Source organism: Sciurus carolinensis, chromosome 5 (assembly GCF_902686445.1).
Source record: "Sciurus carolinensis chromosome 5, mSciCar1.2, whole genome shotgun sequence".
Classification (NCBI taxonomy): Eukaryota; Metazoa; Chordata; class Mammalia; order Rodentia; family Sciuridae; genus Sciurus; species Sciurus carolinensis.
Window position 1 is genome coordinate 36498768 of NC_062217.1, and position 26642 is coordinate 36525409.

At 38.6% G+C, this 26642-nt stretch overlaps 1 protein-coding gene, 1 long non-coding RNA gene and 1 pseudogene across 2 annotated transcripts in view; 1 reads left to right on the forward strand and 2 right to left on the reverse strand.

Moving 5' to 3' along the window:
- The window catches only part of Mrps31 (mitochondrial ribosomal protein S31), a 26009-nt gene extending 15416 nt beyond the window's left edge, over positions 1-10593 (reverse strand). Inside the window, exons 1-3 of the mRNA XM_047554023.1 lie at positions 10357-10593; positions 5734-6018; positions 2383-2541 (exon numbers count right to left, since the gene is read on the reverse strand). Of these exons, the coding sequence (XP_047409979.1) occupies positions 2383-2541; positions 5734-6018; positions 10357-10478 (566 nt within the window). The 5' untranslated portion in view covers positions 10479-10593. The remainder of the gene's footprint in view (positions 1-2382; positions 2542-5733; positions 6019-10356) is intronic.
- On the forward strand, positions 10541-26284 carry LOC124985360 (uncharacterized). Its single transcript, XR_007108845.1, has 3 exons — positions 10541-10874; positions 11671-11803; positions 24296-26284. It is a non-coding gene; the product is annotated as an uncharacterized LOC124985360 (long non-coding RNA).
- Positions 16143-17057, reverse strand: LOC124985359 (BCL2/adenovirus E1B 19 kDa protein-interacting protein 2-like; annotated as a pseudogene).
- Positions 26285-26642: the final 358 nt, after the last annotated feature.

A 26642-nucleotide genomic window follows, 5' to 3' on the forward strand; every position in this document is an offset into this window, starting at 1 on the left:
AGGAAATCTGATCCTAAGCCAACAAGTTGGAGATTTGGACCTACTTTTTCTTCTATAAGATGCAGGGTCTCTGGTCTGATTCCGAGGTCCTTGATCCATTTTGAGTTGAGTTTTGTGTAGGGTGAGAGATAGGGGTTTAATTTCATTCTGTTGCATATGGTTTTCCAGTTTTCCCAGCACCATTTGTTGAAGAGGCTATCTTTTCTCCATTGCATATTTTTGGAAACTGGAACAAGGCAGGGATGCCCTCTTTCACCACTTCTATTCAACATCGTCCTTCAGACTCTAGCCAGAGCAATTAGACAAATCAAAGAAATTAAAGGGATACGAATAGGAAACGAAGAACTCAAACTATCCCTGTTCGCTGATGACATGATTATATATTTAGAGGAACCTGGAAATTCCACCAGAAAACTTTTAGAACTCATAAGTGAATTCAGTAAAGTAGCAGGTTACAAGATCAATGCTCATAAATCCAATGCATTTTTATACATAAGTGATGAATCTTCAGAAAGAGAAATTAGGAAAACTATCCCATTCACAATAGCATCGAAAAAAATAAAATACTTGGGAATCAATCTCACAAAAGAGGTGAAAGATCTCTACAATGAGAACTACAGAACACTAAAGAAAGAAATTAAAGAAAACCTTAGAAGATGGAAAGATCTCCCATGTTCCTGGATAGGAAGAATTAATATTGTCAAAATGGCTATACTACCTAAAGTGCTATACAGATTCAATGCAATTCCAATTAAAATCCCAATGATGTACCTTGCAGAAATAGAGCAAGCAATTATGAAATTCATCTGGAAGAATAAAAAACCTAGAATAGCTAAAGCAATCCTCAGTAGCAAGAGCGAAGCAGGGGGTATTGCAATACCAGATCTTCAACTCTACTACAAAGCAATAGTAACAAAAACGGCATGGTATTGGTACCAAAATAGACAGGTAGATCAATGGTACAGAATAGAGGACATGGACACAAACCCAAATAAATACAATTTTCTCATACTAGACAAAGGGTCCAAAAATATGCAATGGAGAAAAGATATTTGTATATTCTTGATATTAATGCCCTGAGGAGCAGGTGGCAAAGATCTTCTATTCTGTAGGCTCTCTTTTTTCACTCATATTTCCTTTGCTGTACAGAAGCTTTTTAATTTGATGCCATCCCACTTATTTGATTTCTGACTTTATTTTTTGTGCTTTAGGAGTCTTGTTAAGGAGGTCAGTTCCTGTGCTGACATGCTGGAGTGTTGGGTCTACATTTTCTTCTAGGAAGTGCAAGGTTTCTCCTTTAATGTCTTGGTCTTCAATTCACTTTGAGTTGACTTTTGTGCAGGGTGAGAGATGGGTTAAATTTCATTCTACTCCAGCAGATTTCCATTTTTTCCCAGCACCATTTGTTAAAAAGGCTATTTTTCCTTCTACATGTTTTTGGCATCCTTGTGGGTTTGTTTCTGTGTCTTCTATTCTATTGCACTGGTCTCCCTGCCTATTTTGGTGCAGTTCCATGCTGGTTTGTTTACTACAGCTCTGTAGTATAATTTGAGATCCAGTATCATGATGCCTCCTGCTTTACTCTTCATGCTAAGGATTTCTTTGGCTATTCTGGGTTTCTTATTTTTCCAAATTAATTTCAGAACTGCCTTTTCTAGTTCTGTGAAGAATGCCCCTGGAATTCTGATGGTGATTGCACTGAATCTGTATAGCACTTTTGATAGTATGACCATTATGACAATATTAATTCTGCCTATCCAAAAATATGGGATGTCTTTCCATCTTCTAAGGTCTTCTTCAATTTTTAGTGTTCTATAGTTTTCATTGAAGAGGTCTTTCACCTCAGAGAAACTATTTTATTCTACTATATATTTTTAATAACTTTACTGAATTTATCATTTCTTTTTCAGGGGCAGAAAAATGTGCAACTTCCTTAAAGAAAAGTTTCACTACTCTATTTTTTAAAAACTAAATCTTACTGGGGCTGGGATTGTGTAGCTCGGTGGTAGAGCACTTGTGAGGCACTGGATTCGATCTTTAGCACCACATTAAAAATAAATAAATACATAAAATAAAGGTATTGTGTCCACCTACAAGTAAAAAAAATAAATAAATAAATAAATAAATAAATAACCCAAAATCCTACTTAAGGCATAGTTTTTAAAAAAAAATCAGATCGCTAAAATATTATTTATATGGTATATTTTATGAGTATGTATTATTCATCAGTCATTTTTACTTGTGTGTGTGCGTGTGTGTGTGTGTGTGTGTGTGGTGCTAGGGATTGAACCCATGGCGTCAGGCAAGCATTCTAATGCTGAGCCACATACCCAAGCACCTTTTTTGAGATATAAGCATTATTGACAAAAATGATCCACTAACCTAATTTTAGGTTTTTCTCTATCTTTCTGTGCCCTCGAGTCTTCCTCATGCTGACGGAGCTGCCTAAGCAGCTCTGACTTGGTTGTCTTCTTGTCAAAAGGGAGAGAATCTGCCACCGCAGATGCGGCTGCCACCAACTCAGGACTCAGGGACTCATTACTGAAAAAGAAAATGAAAAAGGAAGAATTACTTATGCCACTAGCTTTGTGAAAAGTAAAATGATTTGAGAAGGCAAATTTGTCATTCAAAAAGTATCATTCAGTTTAATTTCTAGGAATTCTTAAACATTATAATGACAGTGTTTCTCTTTTTTTTTTTTTTCTTTTGCGGTGCTGGGGATTGAACCCAGGGCCTTGTGCTTGCGAGGCGAGCACTCTACCAACTGAGCTATCTCTCCAGCCCTAGACAGTGGTGCTCTACAAACTTTGAAACATTGAAGTTTTAACAGATACTTTCTGAAGTTAACAGATACTTCCTAAAGTATAATAGTAACTCAAACCTCAAAAATTTTAAATTAATGGAATTTTTAATTAGATGTCATGTCATTTCATATATGAATATATATATATGAATATATATGAACATATATAACAAGCAAATAAAGTGACTAAATCTGTCAGAGAAGCTCTACCCATAATAGCCACAAACTGTACCCAACCTGAAGACCCATCATCAGGAAAATGGATAAACAAATTGTGACATACCCATATAAATGTGATAATACTTGGTTCCCTTTAACAACATGAGTAAAGCTCACAGACATGAGAGCAAAGCAAAGAAATTGGGCACAAATGAGTACATAGTATATGATTCCACATATATCAAGTTCAACAGGCAAAACTAATTTAAGTTGAAAAATAATTAGAATAGTGGTTGCCTCAGAACAAAAGACTTCTGATTAGGAAGACAAAAATGGAAAACTTTTTCTGTATCTTGATAAATATGTGGGTTACATGGGCTTATCCATCTGTTAAAATCTATCGCTAAGATCTGCACACTTCAATGTATGTAAATTTTACCTGGGGGGGAGGTCATAAGTCATCATTGAGCAGGGGATACAAACGATTCAAGAATGGAAAAATGCCAGGTACACAGAGGTTCATTATACAATTTTGTTTACTTTGCATATGTCTTAAGTTTTCCATAAGAAAAAGGCTAAAGGGCTGGGGTTATAGTTCAGTGAAAGAGTGCTTGCCTAGCATATGTGAGGCACTGGGTTTGATTCTCAGCACCATATATAAACAAATAAAGTCCATCAACAACTAAAAAATATTAAAAGGAAAAAAAGAAAAAAGCTTAAAATTAAAACTATATCTGGCTATGAAAAATGGCACACTCCTATAATCTCAGAAGCAGGAGGATTACAAGTTCAGAGTTAGCCTCAGCAACTTAGCGAAGCCCTAAGCAATTTAGCAAAACCTAAGCAATTTAGCAAGACCCTGACTCAAAATAAAAAAATAAAAGGGCTGGGGAATGTTGCATAGTGGTTAAGTGTATATGGATTCAACCCCTAGTACACAAACTAAAGCCCTACTCCCGGCCTGGAGGTGTAGCTCAGTGATAGAGCACTTCCCTATCAAGTGCACAGCTACTCCTAAGTAAACTGAGTAAGTTAAAAGAAAAAATATGTAAGAAAAAATCATTTACCGTATTTTTTAAACTCACCAAGAATTGCCATCTCAATAGAATGAGATCCAAATTAATTTATTTACATGGCTTTCTATCTTCTGCTATTTCATATGCAAATTAAATTTACCCAAAACTTGCAAGACACTTGCAGTGCCTCTTCTAATTAATAACTTTACTAAGATATGTGTGATCTCATAGAAACAGGAAAACAAAATTTAACAATTAGTTAAAAAAAGAAATGTGCTACTTTCAAAACTGTGATCTGTGAACAAGCTTAAGTCTCACCCCAATTTAATGTATTTGTTTTTTTGGCAGTACTAGAGATTGACTACAATGGCACTTTACAACTAAGTTACATCTCCAGCACGTTTTTATCTTTTATTCTGAGACAGGGTCTTACTAAGTTGACCAGGTTGGGCTCGAACTTGTGATCCTACTGCCTCAGCCTCTCAAAGTTGCTGGGATCACAGGTGTGTGCCACTGTACCCAGCCCACAGCATTTTGATACTGGTGAAAATAATCTAAATTTCAAGCGAAGGATCAATTAATAATAGTAACAGTTGAACCCTTTTTATGGGTGATTAGGGAAAGTAGTTGCTTGATTATGAGAATGTTAAAGCAGAAACTAGAAATTTTGGTTACTACTATAACCACCAGGGGTAAGTTAGGTGCCACCAAACAATGAAACTCAAAGACATTCATGGCCTGTCCATTAACAAGATAAAAGACAGAACCAGCAGGTGGGCAAGGTGGTGCACACCTGTAATCCCAGTGTCTCCATAGACTGAGGCAAGAGGATCACAAGTTGAAGGCCAGTCTACCAACTGAAAGAGGCCCAAAGTAACTTAGTGGGACCCTGCCTTAAAAAAAAATAAAAAATAAAAAAATTAAAAGGACTGGGGATATAAACTACCTCTTGGTTTAAAACCCAGTACCAAAAAAAAAAAAAAAAAAAAAAAATCACATAGGCCAGGGAGCTGCCTGGCTTAGTGTCCCACAGCAATCAATAGCTCTTGAAATGAGTCCGTAAGCAGTTTAGGATGGTGGCCTCATCAGGTACCTGTTGTTCTAAGGTCAGATACAATCTACCCATCAAGATCAATTTTGTTCTAACAACACTGCCTGTGCTATAGTTAACTTTCTACAGTTACTAGGTTATCAAAAGTGGCGGATTATGTTTTTAGAGCATAGAAACAGCCAAGGGTCATGTGTTTCTTCTTACATGTGGAAGCCAGAGAGGAAAAAGGAAAAGAAAGGTGGTGGTGGGGAATCTCACGAAAATAGAAGGGAGATCAGTAAAGGAAAGGGATCAGGGAGGGAGCAGAGAGAAAGAAGTAGTACTAGGGAATGATAATGGCAAAAATTTTTTCAAAAAATCAAGTGCTCTACAGACATAAAACAACCTTGAAAACAAGATGTACACAATATTGTTAATTAAGTTTAAAAAAGCAACCCAATGACAATAAAACTAATGAATATATAAGAGAATATGCAGAATTCTCAATTAGATCACTATTCTTTTCCTTTGGATGGTACACAAATATCCTATTACTTAAAACATAAAATAATAAAAGCATTCCTCAACATTTGAGTTCCTGTGTTTACAAACTGATGTTTATTCATTAATTCAACATCTCCCAAGTACTCTAATTAAAAATATTTTTAGTAAAAGAAAAAAGCTTTTGACGTTTCAAAGAACATTCAAAGTGCAATTCAATTTACCTCTTCTTTGGAGCACCTCCTGGAGCTCTTTGAAGCTTGCTAATTGTCTCCAAACTTTTAAGTTTTTTTTTGCTGGGTGGCTTTGTTGTTTGTACATTTGCTGTGCTTAATTCAACTTTCATGTCCTTTATAATGTCTAACAAGTTTTTTTTTGTATTCTCCTTTCCTCTGTCTTGGTTCTCTGAAGTCTTCTCGGAAGTCACACCAGTTGGAACACACTGCTCATCTTTCTTGCTATAGATCACACTGCTAGTGCCAAAATATCTTTGGATATTATTTTTTGTCCTGAAAGGATGTATTAAAGAAAAAAATGAAAAATGTAATGCAAAATAAGTAATAATGCAAAACATTCCTTACGCACTTAAAATGATTTTCAATTCAAGCCCTTTCCATTTGTTTTTTTTTAATTATTAGTGACTACTATTAACAGTAGCAATTTACCATGTATTAGCAAGTACTATGTGCCTAACTTCATGCAACATAATTTATGAACATTTTCCTACATCCACATCAACACCAAATAGTAGGCATTATTCCCATCTTGCAGATAAGGAAAAAAGTCAGAAGCAATTTATCCAAGATCATGTAGCCAAGAGATTACTAAAGCCCTGCATTCAGTCCCTAAGTGCACACCAATGGGTCACAAATGGATACAGGTATGCTGAGATACTGATCACCTGGCTCTTGGGATGACTGGGTGACTCCAGAACTGCTGGTGTCTCCAAGTTTGTTGCTTCTTTTCCCTCTATTTACCCCAGGGTAGGTGGGGTAAATTTATTTGGTGCTGAGGATCAAACCCAGGGTTTTATACACTACCACTAAATCACAACTCCAGCTCTCAGATATTTTCTTTGTGTTCCACGACATTAAGAAAGGTTGGGGGCTGGGGTTGTGGTTCAGTGATAGAGTACTTGTCTAGAATGTGTGAGGCACTGGGTTCAATCCTCAGCACTACATAAAAATAAAATAAATGTATCGTGTCTGTCTACAACTAAAAAATTGTTTAAAAAAAAAGCTTGGGAAACATTAACGTGGTTAATAAATGATTATTCTTCTCAAATCCAAATCTGACTGAGTACATAATATACTCCCTATTTAAAATGTCATAGCTAAAAATACAAAAATAGGGCTGGGGTTATGGCTCAGTGGTAGAGCACTTGTCTAGCAGGTGTGAAGCACTGAGTTTGATCCTCAGCACCACATATGAATAAAATTAAGGTGTTGTGTCCATCTACAACTAAAAAAAATTTTTTTTAAGTAAATAAAAATACAAAAATTAACAAAATCTCCATCAATGAAGAAAGATTATTTACAAAAATTCCTGTGTGTCATTTTGATCAACTTTCTTGAGACACATGCCATTTAATCAATTACTATTTGTAATGTTAAAAGGAAAATTACTTAGGCAATTAGTAAAAGAGAAGTACAGTGGTACATGGCTATAATCCCAGTCACTCAGGAGGCTGAGGAAGGAGGAAGCAACTTAGCAAGACTACCTCAAAATAAAAAGGACTAGGGGTGTCGCTTGGAGGTAAAGGGCTCCTGGGTTCAATTCCTGGTACCAAAAAAAATTTAAGTAAATTTAGTAGTCTGAGCAAAGTGAGATACATCAAATCAATCTGCAAATTAGGCAGCTCCTGGCATCAGAGCAGATCCTGAGAACACCAACCAACAAGGTGATCAGACAGCATTTATAGAAAAATGGAAGTGAGGCATATAAAACAACTTAATTGACTAGAGCTTAATCAGTCAATTAGTCAGTCAAGCGGTTACAGTTTAATTAGTTCTTACAGCTTAATCAGTTAATCGGTTTCAGGCCTTCTGCAACCAACCAAAGCTATGAATTGGTTTTATATTGGTTTAATCTATTTGGTCCAGGACAGATGTACAATACAAATTCATGGCCTCCTGCAAATAATATTTAACAGCAAGCTAAGCAAAAGTGGAAAGAGAATATGCAGTGACTAGAGCTGTCACTCGGCTCTGTTCAACAGATACATTTATGAAAAAGAATACACATGATTACACTTATTTCAGACCCACATAAAAGATTTCCTTTTAAATAATGCAGATATCTAAATTTATTCTGTCAGGTCAAAAATCTCTCTAGTATTTGAGTAAGCGGGAATAATGTATAAGCAGCATTCATTAAACACAGTGAAATATCTACTCTGTTCTGGTCACTATACTAGGTACTGGTGGTACATTAGCAAATAAAACTTTCATAGGTCCTTTACCTTTATGAAGCTAACAATCAGAACTGCTTCTCAAACTTTAATATGCACAGGAATTATCTATGCTACTTGTTAAAACAGATTCTTTGGTATGACCAAAGAATTTTGAAGGGATATAGCTCAGTTGGTAGAATGCTTGCCCAGAATGTACAAGGCCCTGGGTTCAAGCCCTACCACCACCCCACCCCACCCCACCCCCCGCCAAAAAAAAAAAAAAAAAAAAGTACTAACATTTGTTTTGATCTACTTTCTCTCTGCTTATGATTTTAGATCTCATGATGTTAGTTTGTAGTTTTGAATCATAGCGACGACAGACACTTATGTTTGATGTACTGACATGGTATAAAAATCCCTGCAACCCTATGGTCAGAGCTTTTCTCCCAATAGCCATTTTGGGCGTTGTGTGAGACAGTCAGCTGGCTGGCTAATAAATAATCTCAAATTTGGGGGAAAAAAACAAAATAACAAAAACAAATTTTGATTCAGTAGCTTTAAAGAGGGAATTATCTAAACTTTTCAGCCTTACATGGAGGGAGTTATCTAAACCTTTCAACCTTACAGGGCAAGTTTTAACACTCCCATCCCAGAAGAACCTGCAGCTTCAGAACAGTTAGAGAGTAAATGAATCACGTAGGAAATGTATTTAAAACACTGATTCCTAAGATTCTTAGTTTGTATATTTGAAAAGGGTTCAGGGATTTGCATTTTAACTAAGACCCCAGGTGATTCTGATGCAGTCTGATCCCTGCATTAGACTCTGGGTTAAATAATATATCAAATTCCCAAAGCTAGCAAATGGTAGTTCTAGGATAGCAATACTTTAATGAAGGGAGCAATTTTCAAAAAATGCTGAAACTATTTGATGTGCTTACAAAAATTTCAGAGGCACTTGAAAATTGGAATGAAAAACAAATTGCACAACCAATATCTTAATCAATACATAGGACTTTCATATATGGGACAACTGAAATTAGGGAAATGCTCTATTTTTTATCGAAAGTTGTTATTAAAGGTATTTTAACAGAGAGATGGCCATTAGGAGAATTAATTTCACATATAACCTTTTTACAATGTTTTCTTCCAAGACTGCGAAAATAATCTATAATTATTATAGTCATATCATGTAAACTCCATAATACTAGCCTCCCACCTGTTGTTTCTTCTGAGAACATCTAATGAGTACTTCAAAAGCAACACAACCAAAACCACATTCAATAGCTCTTCCCTCAGACTGACTTCCCATTTTTTACTCTCTGTATTGATGGGCTTCCTGCCATAAAAAGTTTTGTATTCTAAAACTTCTGACACATTTAAACTCTCAAATTTCTTCCTCATTCTATTGTTAACACTGATGACACCTTAATCCTCCAAGACAATCAGCTGAAATCTTTTACTCTCTTGGATCACTCTACCATTATCTCATCAAGTCACATCCTATTAATCCGTGGGGTTTCTTTCTCCATCCAGCAGATCCTTCCCATCCCATCGCCAGAAACTTGCTTCAGCACTGCATTAAACCCAACCGGACCCAAACAATTTGCATGGAACATATGCAGAGGAATTAGGTTTTCACAACCAAGAACATCAAAACAAGTATGTCACAACTACTTTTCATCCTCTGGCTCACACCAAGTAGTGGTCCTCCTTCAGATTTTACCTGGTTTCTCTTCCAGAAAGGATACCCTCAATCTCTTCAATGTTTAGGTGTCCCTGTTTACTGTTCCAGCAATTGCTTGTCGGATGAATAGAGTACGCTGTGCTTACCTAAACTGCCACAGTTGTTATTCTGTTATACTTGAATTACCTACTTATTATACATTTAATCTATTTTTTTTTTTTTTTTTTTTTTGGTGGTGCTGGGAATCGAACACGGCCTTCTGCTTGCAAGGCAAGCACTTTACCGACTGAGCTATCTCCCCAGCTTGAATTACCTACTTGGTAAAAGTATGCAGTCGGGAACTGCCGAACTGTCTTGTTCCGGGCTTAACACCAATACTGACACACTGTAAGACTGTCAATAATGAACTAAATAAATGAAGAGGACAGGAATGAGGCCATTAAAAAAAAAAATAGGCTTGGGAACAAAATAACTTCGCCTCTGGAGGCCGATTAGACAGAAGAAAGTGGCCAGCAGGATAAGGCGCGGCGTGCTGTACAGAGAGCACAGAGAGCAGACCAGGCTTTTCGTCGGAGCTCTTTGCCACGCACACCGTGACCTTGAGCAAGTCATCCTATCTTTCTGGGACCTGCTCACATTTAAAGCAACGGCTTTTAGATTCTAAGGGTTATAACACTGACCCCAGGGGGTCGTCGAACAGTAAATGAATGCGCCGGAGCGGGGTGGGGTTGCCTGAAGACCTGCGGGGCCAGTAGCTCTGAAATAGGGTACCTGACGGTTCCGAGCGGAGCAGCAAGAAGAATTGCAGCGGCCGATGCCTCGGGACTTCCAGAAGAGAAAGAGAGGCGGGTGAGGGGGCGAAGAGGTAGAAACGCCGACACCTGAGGGAACATGGCCGAGAAATAAACTAAGAAAGTAACCAGCAGCGCGTCCTTTTTCCAAACACGTCCCCCAAACTAGCTTCCGTTCCTTTTCCTTCGCGTTCCGGTGGGAAACAGGGGCGAGTCACTGTGTTCCGGGTTCTTTGCGGCCGCTCGGAGCCCGCAGTCTCCTGACTATACAGACCAGCTCGCAGCGATGCTAATCTCGGGGGTGGAGTCCCACTCCGGAGTGCAGCGAGCGTGCGCTGTGTGAGCGGACCCGGACCCGACCGCCGAGTGGAGGAAGTGAACAGTTCAACAAAACTGCTGATGACGCCAGTAAGAGAAGGCGAGAATTTCACCTTGTCTTCGGGGAAAGGAGCCACAGCGTTCATGCTCCTCTCAGAGGCATCCGTGAGCACCAAAGAGGTTTTAAAAAATCACCATAGGGCATGCTGTCTGATACTGTTTTGCTGTTTCAGTCTTTATTCTTGATGTAGCGCCAGAACGTGTGACATAGGTTTCATTTTTCCAAAAATGACTTTAAAGACCAAAAGATGCAAAAGAAAGACGTGACTTCTCCCTGCACGCCCCCCGCACCCCAAGGCGGTGAACAGTGACTCAGAAGAGGGAAAGGGTTCCCGAATCTGGCACTGCATGAGAATAAACCTGGCAAGTAGGGTTGACTGATGTGAACTACTAGCTTAGAATTCCATATTGGTAGTCCAGTGTTGACATCAACATTTTCTCTATCTTCTCAAAAAATACTCAAGTTTGTGAAGTGAATTTCTGTGATGTTGTCAATGCAGCTTACACTGAGCAGATCCTGTGTAAGATCCACTGATGCTGGCAGAACCTTTGTGACTGAATGCTATGCACAGTGCACTTGGGACGCTTACCTTACCTTAATTTTGAAAATCTAAAAATGAAACTATAGTATAATTTTGTCAAAAAACAAAATCACAACAAATTAAAGATCTATTTGCCTTGGGATTCTAGAATCAAGCAACACCTCCTCATCATGAGTGTTGGATGAGTAATTGGATCTTGAGTGAGTTGAACTCATCAGCGCATTAATCCATTTATGAGTCCAGAGTTGATTGGACTATTGGGAAGTGATGGAGACAGTAAGAGATGGGACCTAGTTGAAGGGAGTGGATCCTTGGTGTGGGGTGGCGTGCCCTCGAAGACTATACCTTGTTCCCAGCCCTTTTCTCTCTCACAGAATTCTAGGCTGCCATGAGGTGGGTTGCTTCCTTCACCACATACTTCTCCAGCCATGATGTTCCACCTCACTACAGGCCCAGAAGCAATGGAGCTGCTGACCATGGACTGAAACATCTGAAACATGAACCAAAGTAAATCTTTCCTCCTTTAAGTTGTTTTTCTCAGATATTTAGTCCCAATGATGAAATGCTAACACAATGAGGGTAGGTAGGCTGAGACCCATGAGAGTACCTGGATGAGGATCACAGTGGGGGCTGAAATTCTGCCTTATTCTACCACCGGGCCCCTTCACTATCATTCTAGAGAGCACCTTTGAATAGTCTGGTTAAAGTGGCCAGTGGGATAAGGTGCTACCTTATCCAGGCACACTCTTTGGCCAAGATTGCTGTTGTCCATCCATATCTATTCTCTAATTCTTCTGGAATTTTTGTTGAACACATGGTCACAGAGGTAGAGACTATACTTCCTAGGCTTCCTCAAAGAGAGATATGCCATGTACCAAAGTTCTAATCAACAGAATGTGGACAGAAGTGTTGTGACTTTAAAAAAAATGGGCATGCATTTCCCACAATCTTTTTATTCTTCCTCCAAGTTGGAATACAAAGTTTCTAAATGCTGAAGCACCAGAAAGCCAAGAGGTGAAATACTGGAGAGATAAGGATGACATCTTGTGTACATCCTCCACCACCTCCAGAAATTTACAAAAGATCACTCTGTTACAAGTACCCCAGACTATGTCTTAACATTGATACCTTCTATACTGAAATCTCATGTCATTTTATACAGAGTATTTATTAATGTCTGAAAGTATTTCATATGTTTATATGCTTAAGTGCTTATTGTGTATCTGCCCTGATAGCATATGTACTCCATAAACCTTGGCCTTTGTTTTATTTACTGCTGCAATTTTAGTTTCTAGAACCATACCTAGTATATAATAGATGCTCAAAAATGTGATGGGTCAATTTAATTATTTCAGAGTACACAGGAAGAAATAGGTGCAGTGAAGACAAGTAATTTGCCCAGTTTTGTACATCTGTTATAGATTCAAATGCAGAACCCTCTAACTCTGATATTCTTGTTCATTCTAGAATTTTTGAGGGCCTTTGACTTTAGGCATATATAAAAGTCTTGTGGGGGCTTGTATTAACACACATTACTGAGTAACTTAGATATTGTAATTTAATAGATCTGAATCTGAGAATCTAAAAAGCACCTCAGATGATCCTAATACAGGTAGTTCTCAGCCAAAACTTTGAAAAGCACAGTCTTGGCCCTATGTCTTATTTGGCTTTTTTTCCCCCACAACTCTGTATATCCTTAGAATATACATAAAGAAAATTGAGGGCTGTGGGTAAAGCACTTGCCTTGCCTAGCATGTGCAAGACCCTGGATTTGATAGCTAATACATAAAAAAGAAAGAAAAAGCAATAGAAAGAAAAAAAAAGAAAAATCAATATAATCTACACCATCTTAAAAGTACTAACCTGGAATAACAGATGAATCTCAAAGGTGTTATGTTCAGTGAAAGGAGTCAGATGCAAGATGACTATGTTCCACTTTTTATAACATCCTGAAGAAATTGGAGCTACAGGGACAGGAATCAGATTAGTGGTTGCTAGGGGATGGCGATGCAAGGAAGAGATTGACAATGAAGGGGCACAAGGGAACTTTAGGGGGGGTTACTGAAATACTCTGATTCTGATGGTGGATATAAGACCTTTCACACTTATCAAGACTCAGAGATCTGGACACCTAAGAAGTGTGAATTTTACTGGACATAAATTTTATCTCAATAAACCTGACTATAATAAGAAGGATAACTAATGGGGTAGTTCTAATTGTCCACAAATTAAACCACAAAGAGAATTTCAGTAAATTCCAAAAATTCTTTAAAGTTCATCCTTTGAAAAATTGTAAGTAGCACTGTTGTTCACAGCAATCATTTATAACTGACAGAACTAAAGCCTGAAAAGTGCAAAGTATTTTTCCTCCTCCCTCTTTCTATTCTGGTTTCATTTACCAGTCATTTTCCCCCTTGAAATATGCTTTCTAGAAACAATGCATCTTTGGTAAGAGGCAGCAAATCAACTGAAATCAGTCCCAATATGGACCAGCGACTTTGTCCTAGATGCCTTGTGAAATTTTATATTAATTAATTCAACAAAGCTGCCATGAAAAAGGAAACATCAAAATCTTCCTGTATTACAGTGATGGATTGCTGTACAATAAACTACCCTAAAATTTAGTGACTCAGAACAACTACTATCTCTCATGGTTCTGAGGTTGACTTGACTGAGTTCAGGGGTTCCAACTTGGGGTCTTTCATGTGGTGAAAATCAAATTGCAGGTAGTCTGGACTGGATATCCAAGATGGTTTCTTCACTCACGCATCTCATGTTTCCACTGGAATACCTGAAAGAAACAGGCTGGCTGGGCATCTCCACCAGCCCCTGTGGCTTCTGTACCTGGTTCTCTTGGGCTTCCTCACAGCTTGGCATCTCAGCATATTTGGGATTACTGAGCTGCTGGCTTGCCTCAGTGTGAGCTTTCCGAAAGGCCCAGGCTAAAGGGGCGTTTTGAGTGATGTGGCCACCTCGGATTGAAAGTAATGGGATTTCATTCCCCTTGGAGGACCAGCAGGAGAGACTCATTAGGGGACCATTTTTGGAGACTAGCTACCACATTCTAGGAGATTATTTTTATTCCTAGGAGACTTTAATTTTATTTATTTTTTGAGGCACAAACACAATTTATTTCAATGTATAGGTACTTACCAAATGAAACAAAGTGCTTACATGCTTATATCAAATGTTTCATCCCAAATACATTATAATGATGCTCTAAGACACACAAAACTAACTTAATTCATGATATTATTGTCAAACATGATTCAACAGAAACTCGAAAGTACATCAGATCTGACTAGTCCAACTACTACTGAGTTTAAGTAATTGATAGGGAAGTATTTTGGTAAAATGCCCACAGTGAGAGAGTTTAAAAAGCAGCCCTGAGTTGGGCATGCCTGTAATCCCAGCCTCTTAGGAAACTGAGGTAGGAGGATGGAAAGTTCAAGGCCAGGCTCGGCAATTGAGTGAGACCCTACCTCAAAATAAAAAATAAAAAGGGCTGGGGATGTGGCTCGGTGGTTAAGTGTCCCTGGGTTCAATCCCCGATACCCCCAAATCCAAACAAACAAGCAAAACAACAACAACAACAACAAATTCAGTCCGTTTCCTATAGAAATTGTGACGGTGAACACTTGTCACATTCTCTGCAATACTACAAAGCACTCACGCATTCTGCAGAGCGATACATGGGACATATAGCTTATTTCACATTAGTGAACAAATCCAAGGCTTTTGTAACAGTGCTGACTTTGGGCCAGAAGATAAAATATCCCATATATACATATATACAAACCCTAACTCCTAGCCTATTAAATTTCTAGTTCTAAAAATGGCTTTTTGACTTGTTTTCAGAGAGGAAAAAGTATACAATGCACTTGATTTGTGCTTCTGAATTAAGGAACAATATACATTAAGTGAGAAAAAAGCTTAGAATGGTACTAATCTAGTAGGTTATGTACATGATCTTTGGGTATTCATGAGAATTAGTTTAACTGACCCTTGCCTTAGAGCAACTTAATTTTCTAAATTTACCAAGAAAATATATTTAACCTTTTACAAAAATCAAAACATCCAACATGTGTTTTATAAAATCATGATCTTATGTGGGTGCAGCGGCACAAGCCTGTAATCCCAGTGGCTCAGGAGACTAAAGCAGGAGGACTGCAAGTTCAAACCAACCTCAGCAATTTAACGAGGGCCTAAGCAACTTAGCGAGACCCTGTCTTTAAATAAAATATAAAAAGGGCTGGGAATGTGGCTCAGTGGTTGAGCACCCCCAGGTTCAATCCCCAGCATCACCTACCTATTCTTTACAAGATAGATATAAATTTTAAAAAAATGTTGCTCAAAAACATAGAAATATAAATTATTTCTTTCCTTTGCTATTTATGCACATTGTTTCCTGAAAGTGCACCATTTTTCAATAAACGAACACAAAAACTACTTTATAAAGTGTAGTTCTCAGATATTTAGCATATAAAAAACAAAATGATTACAATATATTTAATTAGCCATTAAAGAGCTAAATTCAAGGGGCTGGGGTTGTGGCTCAGTGGCGGAGCACTTGCCTCACATGGGTGAGGCACTGGGTTTGATCCTCAGTACCACATAAAAATATATAAATTAAATAAAGGTATTGTGTCCATCTGTGATTAAAAATAAAAAAAACAGCTAAATTCAAGAGATTTCCAAACCAATACAGCAGTGAACAATCCCTTGTACAAAAGTCAATTTTGTTACAGATTACACAAAATGCAAGCCAATAGATGCATCATAAACGCAAAAAAGAGCATGGCTTCATCAGCACATTCTTCAGTCTTGTTTGATCTAGATGCCAAACTTACTGTTCACTTTTTGGTTCATCTTGTTTTACGTTAAGCTCTGGATAACTTGTTTCATGCATTCTGGTGTGCCAACATATTTCATGGGAAGAAGTTCTGCTAGTTCTGCTAAATTAAAGACATACCTGAGTTTTTGGCTGAATCTTCAACTAATGAATGGTCTTATAACAGTGGAAGTATTCTGATAAACCAGGAGGGATGTATGATGATTAGGGATTTTAGATTCTTCCATGACTAATAGCTAATAGCATTTTATAAGCCGTTCCAGACTGGATATTTTTCTTTTGAGTTTTTACACCACTTAAATAAACTATCATGTAGTTTTCTGCTCCTAATAGCTTCAAAATGCCAATAACATACTTAAAGAGATTGTCCATCAGGTATCTATAGTTAGATTAATTAGTTTCAGGCATAAAACAGGCAGCCAACACAATGACATTTAATCCATTCCCATAATATTCTCCAAAGCTGATAACTTTTTTATAGGGTTCAGTTGCCTTCACATCAGCCCCATGGTGCCGTTCTCCAATCCTAAACATATGCCAGCATCCTCCATCTTATTTCCTCTGCTGCTGTATGCTCAGTGATAAAACCTTTCCTAATTACTTTCGTAGTTTTGGTTTTGGAAGATCGTCTTCCCATCCACACTCGTTACCATTCTCTGATGGTGTGTCTAAACCATCTAAGTCAATCTCCCCACTAACATCCAAATCATCTAAACACAGAGCCCTTGCTAGGGTCCAGTGTCACGGATGTCTGGAACCTCTCCCTTTTTTCGAAAACTTTGTCTAATGAACCAGGCTGACTCTCTGGTTCATTACATCTGGTGTATCTGCTTCAATACCATCATCTTCTGGTACAGGTGTTGGAAAAATCTTATCTTGTCATTCTTCTTTCAGTTCCAAAACTTCCATTCTCAGCCTGGATTCTATGTCAACCACTGACTCCTGATAATCCAGAGAGCCAATGTCCCTGGAGGAAGCTTTGGCGCCCTTCATCCTGTTCGCCCCTTCAACGTGGTCCAGATCTCAGGAGATGGCCCTGAGAGGAGCCCACTTCTCTAGGTGGGTGGTAGAGACCCCAGCCCAGTTTCCCTGTGGCAGCCGCAGCAGCTGACTGGGACGAGGTCCTGGGAGACTTTTAATTAAGCCCATTCATGTCATCACTCTACTCTGAGGACTTTAAAATTTTTTAAATTTAAAATAAGTTTAAAATACAATCTCTAATCATCTTGATGGTCTTTAAGAACTCCCATTTATATAAAATTTATATATTTATTCAGTTATATATATTTTTATATAATTTCATTTATATAAAAATTCATAAAGTACTGCCACATACATTATTTAATTTGATCAGCATAATAACAATAGAGGTGGGCAGGGCAAGGATTTTTATCCCCAATTGTATTTATTTATTTGTTTGTTGCAGTACTGAGGACTGAATTCCGGGGTGCTCTACTACTAAGTTGCATCCTCAGCTCTTTTTATTTATTTGTTTATTGGTACTGGGGATTGAATCCCAGGGTGCTTAACCACTGAGTCACATTCCCAGGCTTATTTATATTTTGTTTAGAGATAGGGTCTTGCTAAGTTGCTTAGAGCCATGCTAAGTTGCTGAGTCTGGCTTTGAACTCATGATCCTCCTACCTCAACCTCCCCAGCCACTGGGATTACAGGTGTGTACCACTGTGCTTGGCTTGAAATGAAATATTTGAAACCTATGCTGACCAAGTACAATGGTTCTATTTATTGCCATATAACAAACACATACCCAAACTACATACATACTGATTCCAAAGCACTCAATTAATAAATGATCATTGGAAAGTTGTTAGCTAATGAGTCAGAGGTGGAATTCAATGACAAATGGTTCACAAAGCTGAAAAGCTATGGTATGCATAGTATTTGTAATAATATAGAAATATTGAAAAAGTTAAATTATACAAAATTACACCAAAGATATTAAAATAGGTTAGCATAATAGTACAAAGAACTTTACTTCATCTTAATGTATTTCCCACAATACCTAATCTACTCCCTATTTACTTCTAATATTTAATTATAGTTGTACACCACATAATGACAGTTTGGTTTATGATGGACTGCAGAGATGACAGTGGTCCCATATAAGAGTGGAGCTGAAAAATTCCTATTACCTGGTAAAGGACTGATGAAAGATAGGCAAGAAGGCAGGAAAGTGCAGAAGAAAGGAAGAAGTCCCAAGAAAATCCACAGGGAAGTGTTTTACAGAAGCTTTTGCAGACCCTGACAAACTCCTTAAAAAGTCTGAAGCCAGGCGTAGTGGCATACACCTGCAATTCCAGCTACCCAGGAGGCTCAGGAGAGAGGATGGTCAGTTCAGGGCCAGCCTGGGCAACATGGTCACACCCTGTCTCAAAAGAGAGAGAAAAAAGGGTGGGGAGGTATCTCACTGTAGAGTACCCCTGGGTTCAATCCCTGAGGGCCAAGGGGAGGGGGAGTTTGCAAACTTGGATCCCAATGCTGAAAGGTTTTCATTAATAGAAAGTTCATGGTGCATTAGCAGATTTACAAAGAAAAAAGAATCACACCAGGCAAAGCTCCATGGACATACTTCTGGAAACAGTGACATCTCCAAGTGAAGAAGACTCTCTGGTAGCTCTTCAGGAGGGATTCTAGAAGGCATGACTGTCGTAGGAGATGACAGCTCCATCCATGTTACTGACCATGAAGAACTACTGGTGGATAAGATTCGAAGGAGGAAGACTGTGAGGATGGGTGCCTGGAGTAGGCCTAGGCTAATGTGTGTGTTTGTTTCTTCGCTTTAAAAATTTTTAAATTTATTGTTATTAATTTTGAGACAGGATCTCACTAAGTCACCCAGGGGAGGCCTGGAACTTGCAATCCAGCCTCAGTCTCTCAAGAAGCTGGGATTACAGGTGTGGGTCACTGTGTCTGATGCCTGTGTCTTAGTTTTTAACACCCCCCCCCAAAAAAAAAAGAACCAGAAATGTGCATGCCTGAGATCTCTGCTGCTTGGGAGACTGAGGCAGAGGATTATATATTTGAGACCTGCCTGGTAACATAACAAGACTCCATCTCAAAAAATAAGACAAAATAAAAAATAAAAATAAACGTAAAAATAGAAAAAAGCTTATAGGATAAGGATATAAAGAAAAATGTATGACATTACAAAAGTCTGGGTATAGGATTCTTCGTTGGCAACCATGTTCTTTCAGAGCTTGAAATATACTGTTCCAGGCCCTTCTAGCTTTTAGAGTCTGGGCTGAGACATCTGCTGATATCTGTATTGGTTCCCCCTATATGTAATGTGATGCTTTTCTCTTGCAGCCTTCAAAATCTTACCTTTATTTTGTATGTTAGGCATTTCATTATAATGTGCCTTGGTGTGGATCTGTTGTGATTTTGTGCATTTGGTGTTCTGTAAGCCTCTTGTATTTGATTTTCCATTTCATTCTTCAGATTTGGGAAATTTTCTGGTATTATTTCATTGAATAGGTTGTTCATTCCTTTGGTTTGTATCTCTGTGCCTTCCTCAATCCCAATAATTCTTAAATTTGGTCTTTTCATGATGTCCCATAGTTCTTGAAGGTTTTGTTCATGATTTCTTACCATCTTCTCTGTTTGGTCAACTTTATTTTCAAGATTAAATATTTTGTCTTCATTGTCTGAGGTTCTGTTTTCCAAGTGGTCTAGTCTTTTGGTGATACTGTCCATTGAGTTTTTTTAATTTGATTTATTATTTCCTTCATTTTAAGGATTTCTGGATTTTTTTTTTTTTTTGAGAACCTCTGTTTCTTTGTTGAAATGATATTTTGCTTTCTGCAGTTGCTCTTTCAACTGCTTATTGGCGTGATCATTGCTTGCATTTGCTCTCTTATCTTATCCTTTGCTTCACAAATCATTTTAATTATGTATATTCTGAACTCCTTTTCTGACATTTCTTCTACCATGCTGTCACTGGATTCTATTAATATAGAATCTAGGTTTGTTTGGAACATTTTCTTCCCTTGTTTTTTCATGTTGTTCATGTATCTTCCCCTCTAGTGGTGCAGATCTGGGGTATTGCAGTTTCCCCTATATAGGCTTATAGTGACCCTACAGGTTTCCAAAACTTCTTCTTTAAGGGGGAGATCAATATTAGCAGCACTCAGTACAGATAATATGCAACCCTAAGTCAAATAGCCCCTATGAAGCCATTAATAATATACATAAATATTAATAAACAGAAAGAAATGAGTTCAATTATCAACAGTGTACCAAATAGATTTGCAATAAGGTCTGCAGTTTCTAATGGAAGACAAAGAGGATGGGGAGGGGTGTAGGATGTAACTGTTAAGTGGGATAAGAAAAGAGTATACAGAAGTTCTAGATCGTAGAAAGAGTGAAAGTGTAATCAAAAGAAATTGATTGTTAGCATGAGAAAAGGGAGAAAGAGACTCTGAGGAAACAGGTAAACAAAAGGAAAATAGAGCAAGAAAAGTAAAGAAATAAAAACTTAAAAATTTTCAAAAAGGAGAAAAAAAAAATCTACACTGTAACAGTCATATACTATTCAAACCTCCCAGTCTTCAGTAGCCTGATGCATGAGAGGTACCTGACAATGAACTTCCAGTCTCCAGCAGGCGTCTCAGGATTGGATTTGCCCCAGCTAAAGATGGGAGCTTCCAGTTCCAGGATAATCCAGGACGGCCACACTGGCTTCCAAATGTGTTGGCAAATGGGGAACTGCATCTTGGGTTGCAGATGTGGTTGGGCCAGGGGTCCTGGAAGCAGGGTGTGGTCCTACAGGTCCTGGCTTTTGTCTCAAAATGGCAGCAACCACGTGTAACCACACCTGGGTACTGTGACAGTGGACTTCCAGGCAACAGCAGGCAGCTGGCGACCACTGGCAGTCTGCAATCGGTCTGCAGGTAAACAATCAGCAGGTGGACCTCAGGGGGTGGGTGACGAGTAGGTGAAAGGCAGGCGATGGGCAGGCAAGAGGCAGGCAAATGGGCAAAGGCAGATGTAGGTGGCAGTCAGTGAGCAATCTGCACTCAAAAAGGTGTCAATATGCTGGCAGACTGCAGGTGATCACAGTGGACAAATGGGTTAAACAGCAGGGGATCGATAAGCAGCAAAGACTGCCTCACAGAGAAACAGATATCCTCTGCTTAAAATGTGAGTTACGAGTTACAGAGCAATGAGGAACACAACCTCCCTCTAGTTCGCCATCTCGCCTATAAAAGTCTGAAAGTTAAAAAAATTATAAAGCATAAAAGATACAATAAGCTAAGGTGAATTTATTATTGAAGAAGAAAAAATTGTTAATACATCTAGTGTAGTTTAATTGTGGGATTTATAAAATCTACAACAGTGTACAGGAATGTCCTTGGCCTTCACATTCACTCACCACTCACTCACTGACTCCCCAAAGCAACTTCCAGTTCTGTGAGCTCCACTCAGAGTCAGTGCCATGCACAAGCGTAATATTTTTTTTTAGTCTTTTATACCAAATTTTATTGGATCTTTTCTATGCTTAGATATGTTGAGATACATAAACCACCATATAATAATTGTTTGCTGCATTCAGTACAGGGTTTAGCTGGGATCCTATGGCCCCAGGCGCGCAGTAGGCTACCTATCATCCAGGTTTGTGTAAGCACACGCCATGATGTTTGCTTAATACCAATTCACCTAATGGTGCACTTCTCAGAACATAACTCTGTCATTAAGCAACACACAATGGTACTGTGCCAATCCCAAGAAACACTTCAAACCTAGTTAAGTATACATTTCAGAAAGAACTGAACGAACAATACACCTAGAAAGTTTCAGGAAAAGTTAGAAATAGTCTGCCAGTTTGTCATGTGCATTCATGCCAGTGGGCCACAAGAGGGCAAATGGAAGCTATTTATCCTTAGTGAAAGTGTAGTGGGACACAAAATGTCACCCCAGGAGAGTTTTACAGGTGCTGTGACTACTTCTTTATGTATTCATCAAAATGAATCATATTTTGCTGCTTCTTTTATTCCACTTCCTCTAAGCAGTCAAATTGATCTTCTAAATATCATATTTTGAGTTACTGGGATCACTTATATGTATGACTGTCTCTCAATAAATGTATTGCTTTGTTGTCTATGTACCAGTAGTCATTGAGATCAAAATATTTATTGATAAATCATATATGAACTATATAATTATATTAAATATATGACATATTTAATAAATTATATTAAGTATGTGATTTATATTTAATCTTCAGGATTGGTGGACTATAATTACATACCCAGGATCTATGATTTTATACTTACCTTTTATAGAATTGATACACTTTTTTTCTATTTGGTACCAGGGATTGAATCCAGGTACACTTAATCACTGAGCCACATCCCCAGCCCTTTTATTTTATTTAGAGACAGGGTCTTGCTAAGTTGCTGAGGTTGACTTTGCATTTGAAATTTTTAAAAAATATAAATATATATTATAATAATATATACTATTAGTATTAATCTACAGATAAGGAAACAGAGGCCTAGAAAGAGAAAATAATTCACCTAAGGTTACACAGTTACTAACAGTAGAACAATTTGCATTTGGACTCTGTTCTCTTAGCCACTAGACTATTTTGTCTTAAAAACAACTCTGAACTGTATTCTACAAATATTTAATGATTACCAGAACATGCCAGTTCTTGTATGTTCAGTAATATTTTTGACAAAGATGAAATTGTTCTACACCTGTCCTGCCAAATACAGGAGCCACTAGCAATGTGAGGCTACTGAGTGCTTGAAATGTGGCTAGTACCACTGAGAAAATGAATTCTAAATTTCATCTCATGGTAACAAAGTTGAAGTTAAGTAGTCACATGTAGTTCAAGAGCTACACAATAGCATAGTTCGGAAAGTGAGGGAAACAGGTAAAAATCCAAGGTCCTTGTACCTGTGGAATTCACATTCTGAGATAGGGGTATCAAGGAAAGGGAAAGAGACAAGAGCTGTGTAAGTAATAAATTATATAGCATGTAAAGGGCTTCAGAAAATGAAAATGTATGACAGCGTAAGGAGGGGCTGGGATGCATTTTAAAACAGGGTGGTTAGACAAAGCTTAGAACTTCCCCATCCCTTGGCTCTTATAACTCAGTCCCGATCACTTTCAATTCCAGTCTCCCTCCTCCTCCCCTTTCTCTTAGGAGTTCAGCTCCTCTAGCACAGGGCAGCAAGGGGACAGGGAAAGGATGCTTGCCTTTTGAATTGGCCTTGCTCTGGGTCCATCTGATGCTGGCAGTCTTGATCAAGGAGAGATGGTGGTGCAGGGCTTTCTAGGGGTTGGTGAGCAGGTTCACTCAGGCCCACTCCATGGCCAAAAAAGGACCTCCACTATCTTCATACATGGGTACCACCTTCTTTGGCTCCCTGGGCAGCCTGGGGCTGCTCCACTTCTGGTGAACGACTTCCTCCTTCATATGGCACGGTGGGAACCACCAGGAGCCCTGCTGTGGTCCACCAGGGTACAGTCCCTTCACATCTGCCACTCCTTTCCCCCCTCAGAAATCTCTCTGCAGGAAATCAGAAGTGGTTCTCACCTTTGGGACCCCTGTCTCCAGCTGTCCCCAGACTCCCACCAGGCTCCCCCAAGACCCTCCCTCTGGTGCTCCGCTCTGGTCAGGCAGTAACTCTACTCTGGAGGACTGCAGGTTTGGCAGCTCGACAGACATTCCTGGGGAGAGAGCTAAATGTATCCTCTTCCCTCTTTTGGTGACCCCTTTGTTTTTATGAAGTGGGGGATAAGTCTGGACACAGCCCTTCCCTCTCCCTGTCTGGGACACTTTGCCTTTGACTAATGACAAGTACCTATCTAAATTCCTCTTCCAGTACAGGCTGGTAGGCAGAGGGACGAGGGAGTAGCAGATTGTGCCACCTTGGATTAGCCCTGGAAGGTGGTGTTATTAGCCGCTTGTGGTGACTTTCTTTAAAATGCCTGGTGTTTAACAGCTCTTGGTCCTTACCATCAGTTTGGGACAAGAGAATCCTACTTAACCCCTGTACACTGTTGGTCTTAAATCACAAGTGTGATTTTTAACCATATAGTAAATCGTCAAAATACAGGTTCGACCCCAGGGTGCAATAGCAAGCCCTCCTGATTTGGTTGTCTTGTCTGGTTCATAGAGAAAGGGATTCTCCACAAGGGAACAGAGATACTCTTGAAATCTCCACTGACCAAGTGACCAAAACATGTGATGGAAGGAGAGAGATTTGGGAACCAAAGAGCACACAATCGCTTTCGAACTTTCTTACTGAAATTTCTACCTTGGAAGATGACGTTCCCAACAGAGAGGAAGCCTGAAGATGGAACACCACACCCAGAGCCCAGGGGAGCTTTGGCCCAGGCCAAGTGTCCTCCAGGGTCATCTTGTCCCCTGTAGCCACCTCTTCTTCCCTGTAAAGAGGGTACTAAAATGTTCATCATCAGTTCTTTCCTTTAAGTTTTGTATTTTGAATAACTCCTGTGCTTGTGCACATTGATATATTTGTTATGCTTTTCTCTAATTAATCTGCCTTTAAAAAATGGAGGTTGTCAGCTATGAGCCTTGATGATGGGCATGAAAGGGGTCCCCTACACGGACATGTGATCTGCTTTCTAAAAATTATTATATTCCTGAGCATTTCCCACATCCTTAATATGCTGCAAGGGACATTTTTGATGGCCTAACAGACCCTCTTTTTTCTTTTTAGGACTGGTGGGTGGCATCTCAGGGAAGGTGGACCTTTCCCACAGTCTCAAGGGGGTAAATAAATAAATGGATTTGGATCTATGTTTGGAATAAAGGGGATAATTTGACAAACTATAGCCTGCTAACCAAATCTGCCTATCACCTTTCTTAATGCCTCATGCCATACAAAATGCTTTTTTATAATCTTAAGTAATTTTTAATGATTTAAATAATTAGAAAAAATCAAAAGACGAATATTATTTTGTGAGAGGAAAAATTACATGGAATCGAAATTTCAGTATTCAAAGCTGAAGTCTTATTGGAATAGAGCCACAGTTAGTCATCTACAGTGTCTACTGCTGCTGTACCTCTACAATGGCAGTGTTGAACAGATGCCACAGAGACCACACCCTCTGGAAAGCCTAAATATTTACTAGCTGGTCCTGTTCTAAACCCAATCATGGTAACTCCATTTTCCTCCCAGTGTTTATTTTTGGGAGGAGCATGAGATCCAGTTCCAGGTCAATGAAACACAAAGGAACTCTATCCAGAGAGCTGCTGGGGCAGTTTTTTTCTCTGATGAAAAGGAGATAGGTGAAAGTGCTTCCTTCTTGCTTGAATATTGCACGTGAGTATGTGATGGACAGAGCCGTGGCAGCCATTTTGTAGTTACAGGGAAAAGCCAAGAGAATCAGGGAGAAACTCACTTAGATATGGCTGAGCTGTTAAATCAACCAAACCTGGATCATCTTCTAGATTTCTTTTTATGTTTAAAATGAATATACTGGTTGGTTGCTGTGGTGACTAGGGAGGTTGAGGCAAGAGGATCACAAGTTCAAGGTCAACCTCAGCATCTTGGGGAGACCCTGTCTCCAAATAAAATTAGAAAGGGCATAGGGGATGTAGCTCAGTGTAGAGCACCCCTGAGCTCATTCCCCAGTACCACAAAAATAAATAAATAAATAAATAAATAAATATACTGATAGGCATTCTTATAACCAATTATGGTCTAAAGCATATGATATGAGAAATTAATTTTTAAATGATAGCATAGTATTTTATCCTATTGATGATCCATAAGAACTTTAGTTTCTTATAGGCATTTTCCCTATTTTTTCTACTATAAATTTTTGTCTTTTTAAAAAAGTACAAACTTAACAAATAAATCTCATGATATATGCATGTCACAGTTGACCTTACCTTCTTTCTTCTTTGATATACCACTGAAAAACTGTCAAGGAAAAGGCAAGCAAGAGACTCCCGCTTCCCCCAGAATGTTCTAACAACTTTTACATTGAATACAAATTATCCCCTTTATTTGGCAGAAATTCATATCCATGCTTATATATTTCCAATGCAAATTCTATTTCTCTCCAGATAAGAATTGAGGGAGTTTTCAGCAAAGTTGAATCAGCAACCAATTGTGTAATTAAAAGCATTTTTCTTCTTGCTCATTAACTAAAAGTACATTTGAATCAAAATGGTTTGTGTCTTTGATTTTTTTTTTTTTTTGTGGGGTCCTGGGAATTGAACCCATCTCCCTAAGCTATGAAGGCTGACCTTAAACTTGTGATCTTCCTGCCTCAGTCTTTGAAGTCACTGGAATTATAGGTGTACTATGCACGTCACCACACCCAGTTTTGTGTTTTTGATTTATTTGCAACTTCAGTTTACACACTTTGTGAAACTGTTTCTCCTGTGGTATCATTAACCAGTACATTGTGAAATTCGATTGCACTAGCAAAGGCTCACTTTTCCACGTAGCCAATGTGTCTGTACTCTCACCTGCGTCACACCTGCCA